This window comes from Condylura cristata, unplaced genomic scaffold (assembly GCF_000260355.1).
Source record: "Condylura cristata isolate star-nosed mole 26May11 unplaced genomic scaffold, ConCri1.0 scaffold00024, whole genome shotgun sequence".
Classification (NCBI taxonomy): domain Eukaryota; kingdom Metazoa; phylum Chordata; class Mammalia; order Eulipotyphla; family Talpidae; genus Condylura; species Condylura cristata.
The window spans coordinates 21,499,096-21,505,366 of NW_004567125.1; the positions used below are offsets into that span (position 1 = coordinate 21,499,096).

Here is a 6,271-nt window from a genome sequence, read left to right on the forward strand (position 1 = left end):
CTCCTGACCCGCCCGCTGCTCCCCTCAGCAGTGTACTTCGTCGATCTGCCTGTTCTGCTCCCCACTCTGTCTCTGGTGAAGCCTCTCGCCGCTCCTGAGTCTCTGGCCTGTACCCCAGTTCTGTATGCACAAATAAATAAATCTTTAAAAATAAATAAGTAAATAAATAAAATAAACTATTGTAATCAAATTTTTAAAAGTTAAATCAAAAAGAAATTTCAATGGGAGTGACCAGGTGAAGGAAACTCAGTATCTGTCATACTTATTTTAGTTAGTTGGGGGCTAGTTGGGAAGATCATGGGGGTGGAGTCAGGACCTCAGAACTTCCTAGGTCTCAGTTCTGCTGCGAGCAGGAAGGGACCAGGAGACTGAGAGTGTCCATCACTTCCCCGGGAAAAGATGAGATGAGTGAACTACACTGTAGGCTCCACCACAAGAACATGTAAAGGTGCTCAGCCTCAATAATCAGGGAAATGCAAGTCAAAACCACCAAGAGCCATCACCACACACTTGGAACAGTGGCAAAACTATAAAGGATGCTGGCAAGGATGTTGAGAAAAGGGAACCCCAGTTTGGTTGGAATGTAAATTGGTGTAGTCACTATGGAAACCACAGAGGTCCCACAAACAAATTTAGAATAGGACTACCATATAATCCAGCAATCACACATCACCCAAAGGAAATGAAAACATAGGACTCAAAGATACCCACATCCCCTATTCATTATAGCATTGCTCACAAAAGCTAAATATGTAAACCTAAATGAATAAAGAAAGAGAAAGTACGATAAAGCTACAGATGTGTGAATATTATTCAGCCCTGAAAAGGAAATCCTGTGATTTGCAGCGTCATGGATGGGCTTTGATGGTATTATCCTAACTAAAATAAGTATGACAGATACTGTATGATTTCACTTATGTGTAGAATATGTGCTTTTAGAAAGTCATAGAAAAAGAGATCAGTTTTATGGTTACCAGAGGCTAAGCAGGGGGCAAGTGGAGAAAGGTGGCCCAAAAGTACAAACTTCCAGGTAGAAAATAGACAGCACTGGAGATGCAGTGGACAGCACAGAGGCCAGCATTAATTGACACTGTTGGATCAAGTATGTGAAAATTGTCAAGAGAGCATATCCTAAGAGTTCTCATCACAAGGGAAAAAAAAGTCTCCTTTTTTCTTATCTATATGAGAAGTTAATTCACTGTAGTAGTCATTTCATAACATATGAAAGTCAAATCATTATGGAGTACTCCTTCAACAGTGCTGTGTATGTCAATTATATCTCAATAAAACTGCAAGAAAGAAAAAAAAAAAAAGCTGTGGGCCCCAAAGAGCACACAGAGGGAGTCAGCATGTGTGTGCCTTAAAAGAGCCACGAGTTCTTTCTTCAGAGCAGAGCAAGAGAGAAAAATGGAGGAGGCCCTGTTCCAATTACTGTTGCAATTACTACCAGCAGCTTTTGCAATTGTCAGAACAAAAAGGCAAGGTCCGGAAGTCTTTCAAGCATTGCCCTACTTTACATGAAAGTGACACAGGTCCACAGTGATCCATTGTTCCTAACGGAGAGATGGAAGCTTTGATGGTCATGAAATGTATTTGCTGGGACTGCAGTGAAGGGTGGAAGGCTCATTTGGAAGAGGGTCCACGATCTTGCAAGCAAACAAAGGCAAACATGCCCACCCAGGAGAGAAGCAGCAGCAGGCACACTGGTGCCAGACCTTGCAGGTCAGACTCCAGGGTTGGGGGGACCCCATGGTCTCCCATGGGCTTGCTGAAGTCAGTGCTGACTACTCTGGATCCAGGGACACCAAGAGGGAAATGAAGGGCCCACCGGTAACGGCTCCACCTGCTCACCTGCAGGGCCTCCTGGAGACTCCTCAGGCTCACTAGCCAGTCTGGCTCCTTGTCCTTGTCCCCGCGGCGTCGTTCTAACAGCAAAGGATCTGACAACTTCAGTTTCTCTGCTAGCTGTGCCAGGTTTCCAGACGAGTCCATAAGAAAAGGGAAAGGAGAGAAGAGAAATGCATAGACAATCAGAGAGAGGCAAGAAGTGGGGAAAGAGAAAGAAAACGAGAACGTTAATTGTACTCACTTGTAAACCTGAGTATGAAGAATAACTGAGAGGTAGCAAATTCAGCAGATATCTTCCCAAAATTGCACATAAATAAACAATTAACTCAACGTGGTGTTAGATGCTAAATAAAATATGAGGAGAAACTGTGTTTTCTCGTTTTATTTCTTCTGCAAAGCTCTGTAGCAGCTTTGGAAACTTCAGTACACACAGGAATCCCGAGACCTTTTCCAATGTTAATTCCGATTCCCAAAACCTGGGTGGGGCCTGAGATTCTGCATTTCAAACAAGCTCCCAGGTGATGCCACAGGGCTGAGAGAGGGATTGTTTTGTTTTACAAAGGACTATTCCACAGTGGTCCCCAAACTTTTCTAGCCTCCATTCCAGGTCCCAGAGTTCCCTAGAACTAGCACCCTATTGGCAGAAATTTTAAGACAGGAGTACTCAGCGTCAGAGAGTTGTCTGGTTACAAAACCTAATGCTTGGGCATTGTCTAAAGCAAAACCAAATTTGACAGTATTACTCCCCAGCAAATGGATTCTTCTTCAATTAACTGGGACAACTACTTGCTGGACTGTTTTCTTGCTCCCAAATCTGAGGTTGATATGTTTTTATTTTCTTTTTAACATGCATCCCACATGTGACAAGTATTCTGTGCCTTTAAAAAATTTTTAGTAAGGATCATTTCCTGTTTTAATCACTAAGATTTCCTAAGCACAGATTTTATCATTAGAACAGTTCACAGTAAACACACAAATTTACTGTACCAGAAAAGCAGATGCAGGAATGTATGTCTCCCATAAACACATGCCTGGCTTCCATTCCATGGTTCCCCTGCCCATTGCATCTCTCTTTGTAAGGTGTCGGGCCTCTGCTTATCACATCTGGGCATGCAAGCATGGTCAAAGACAGTCATGGGCTCGATTTTACATCATGTCCAAGGCAGATGAAATGTGGAATCTAAGCTGCTTTAGAATAGCTTCCTCTGAACACAGAAGATAAAACACCTGCAGAGAACCTTTGAGAAGCTCACCTTGATGAGTTCCACTAATAGTACAGGGTGACTGCTCTCTCCCTGGCTAAGGAGGGCCGTGCCAATGGCTTCACAGTAATGCAGGGCCTGAGATGCCAGGCCGTAATCTGCCAGCCGTGAAGCATAAAGGAGTTTATACACCTGTGAAGAGGAACAGGGCCAGTGACTCGTCTGTCCAGGCAGGGAGAAAACCAGAGAGAGAAATGTAGATAAGACTTCTTGGAAGTCAGCTGATTGCCCATTTCCACCAAGTGTGGCAGCCAAGTAGCAAGGAGGGCCTTGTGCCATGTGGGGCACTTTTACCCAAGCCCAGTCTGTGGGTCCTGCATTCCAGAGACAGGGATGGAATCCACGGCAGGCCCATCTCCCTTGGCCCCGATCACCAGGGAAATGACAGATCAGGCACTCTGGAGAGGCTGATGTATATGCAGGCACGAGGCAGAGGACCAGATACCAGTGGGGGCAGCTGGGGAAACATATATAAAAGGAACAAAAAGAGGCCACAGAGCAAAGAGCTTACAGCCCACAGCAGCACACAGACAGCTACAGAAGCAGTGACAGGGTCAGAAAGAATGTGAGGGCTTGGGAGTCAGATAGACCCAAGTTCAAATCCCAGCTCCTGTGGGATGCTGGATGTGGAGCACTCTGCTAGCTGCCCCACCTCTGTGCCTCAGTTTCTTCATTATAACATGCAGATAATAATAATAATACCTACTATCATATATATATATATGTGTGTGTGTGTGTATATATACATATATATATGTATGTATATATGTATATGAGTATTCATCCCTTGTTTCTCATAAAGATTAAATGAAAGAACCCATGTAAAGTACTTAGAACAGATGGCATTCTGGAGATGTGAGCCCTGTTAACTCTGCTGACCCTCAGTTTCCTCTTTTAAAAAGGAGTGAGCATTAGACATAACATACTAACAACGTAAAGCATAATGCAATATCATTAAAATTCACTGATCTCATTCCTCTCAAGTTCAAAGACAGCAGAAAAGTGACATGATGAAAGAAGACAAAGAAAGAGCCCAATGTTTCCCCTCATTGTGCAAAGCTTTGTTGCAGAAGGTAAATTGCAAAAAACTTTAAAAAAAGACGCATGGGTCTCTTCTGCCCATACAGAAATTCATTCACCGTGTTCATCATTGTGTCTGTCTTGTGCTTCCTGTTGGGGTGTGAATGTGTTGTGTGCTATTGCTGTGCGTAGTTTCCATCCAGGAAGCAGTCCTCAGGAACTTGGGGTGACAGCTGGGCCTTAGCTAGAGAAGTCTGTCATCAGGAAGACTGCGTTATGGCTGCCAGCTGCACAGATAAAGCCCCGAGGGGAAGAACTATGGGGAAGAAGGCCAAGGACAAAGAAGAGAGGCCCTTCCAGAGTGGGACAACATCCGGTGCCCAAAAGTGACAGAAGCAGCCCAGGAGCAGGTCCCGGAATGGACCCTTGGCCAGCGGGAGAGCTGTGAGAGCTGAGGCTGTAGAGCTTTTTGGGGAGACAGACAAGCAGAAGGAGGTGCAGAGCTTGTGACCATGATGCCACAAGGGAATCAGCAAGGCCAAACCTCCAGCAGAGAGGCCTCTGCAACATCTTCTGTTTGTCTGTTTGTTTTGGCATATCTTGAAAATGCAGACCTTTAGAGAACCAAAAATTTATGCTACCCCTTCCCAGGCTCAAGCTAATGAAGAAAATTTCAGGTGCTATGTGCAAAGAGCAAAGCTGAAAATCCAGCTTCCATGGCTGCCAGACACAGCTGAGGTGGAGGCCTCCTGTGGTTCAGTTACCTGGAAAGAAGGGATGAAGGATTTGGGGCGGCCCAGCATCTGACAATACTCGAAGATCTCCGTCCTCTGGATTGCCTCTGTGGTTGCAAATGTCAAAAACGCTTGACTGAAATCAGGGAATAATAACAAAAGAGACTGAGCGAGTTTGTGGGGACTTTATCAGGGGCTGAATTCCCTGAAAACAGTCCAACACCAGCAATGCTCATTCATGCAGTTTTAGCCAGGGCTGGAAGATACTCCAGAGTCCAAGTTCTGCCTCCTCTCTGTTCATATTGGGAGGCTGGGGAAGGACAGGGCCGCACCTGCACCACGACACTAGGAGCAGAAACCGAAAGTCAGGGTCTCCCACTTTCTTTGCTGGTGGGTAAGTGAAGGCAAGTTTTTCCCCACCCCAGCTCTAGGCACTGGGCACACCAGTTCAACATCTGCAAGGGAATCTCAGGGTCTCACAAGCCCCTGGAAAGAACCATGCTGGGCCTGAGCAAAACAGCCCAAAAGAGAAGGATGTGATGCTCCAGCACAGGAAAGAGAAGGGATAGAGACGCAGGAGGGGGCCTGTCAAGTGAAGTCCTTATGCTGGGCGTCCACTCAGCCAAAGGAAGCGACCTGCGCAAAGGAGACCCCAGGGGCCATCTGAGTCCTCAGGAGCCCTAAATCCCACCTCAACACCTTGTCACTGTGTTTGAACCACAGTCACCAGGGATAGGCCTGGGCTTGAGGCTATCACCCCAGAACTCTCTTCTTTTGCACAAACAGAAGGGAGCCCATGACTGTTACCATGGTGCAGATGGACCTCTCTGACAAGTGAAGTGTGAACTACTAGAGACCAATGTCCGCAGAGATGGTTCTTTGGACAGCAGTAGGCATCTTACTGCAATAGTTCAAAGCAAGGTGACCCCATACTAACTGTACTGTATTAGAAAAGCTGTTTAACCTCTCTATGCCTCGGTTTCCTTCTAAAAAGTGGAGAATAAAAATATGGCTTCTTGGCCCTTCCTTGGTGGCACAGCAGGTTAAAGCACAGCACTGAGAAGCTAAAGCCACTTCCGCATGAGTTCCATCCCTGCCTGCCCCGGAGGTGACCCACATGGCGTGGCAGACCTCTCCTGGCCCGCCCGCTGCTCCCCTCAGCAGCGTACTTCATCGACCTGCCTGTTCTGCCCCCCTCTCTGTCTCTGGGGAATCCTCTCACTGCCCTTGCACTTCTGGCCTGTACCCCAGCTCTGTATGCATAAATAAATAAATCTTAAAAAATATATATGGTGGTCCTCCCTGGTGGTGCCGTGGGTTAAAGTACTGCACTAAGAAGCTAAAGCCACTTCCGCATGAGTTCGATTCCCGCCTGCCCCGGAGGTGACCACATGGCATGGCAGAACT

The 6,271-nt window shown here is 46.3% G+C and overlaps 1 protein-coding gene across 1 annotated transcript in view; it reads right to left on the reverse strand.

Moving 5' to 3' along the window:
- SEC16B (SEC16 homolog B (S. cerevisiae)) overlaps positions 1–6,271 on the reverse strand; it is a 34,953-nt gene that overhangs the window by 10,391 nt on the left and 18,291 nt on the right. Inside the window, exons 14-16 of the mRNA XM_004688130.2 lie at positions 4,895–5,000; positions 3,102–3,242; positions 1,861–1,965 (exon numbers count right to left, since the gene is read on the reverse strand). Coding sequence (XP_004688187.1) covers positions 1,861–1,965; positions 3,102–3,242; positions 4,895–5,000 — 352 coding nt within the window. The remainder of the gene's footprint in view (positions 1–1,860; positions 1,966–3,101; positions 3,243–4,894; positions 5,001–6,271) is intronic.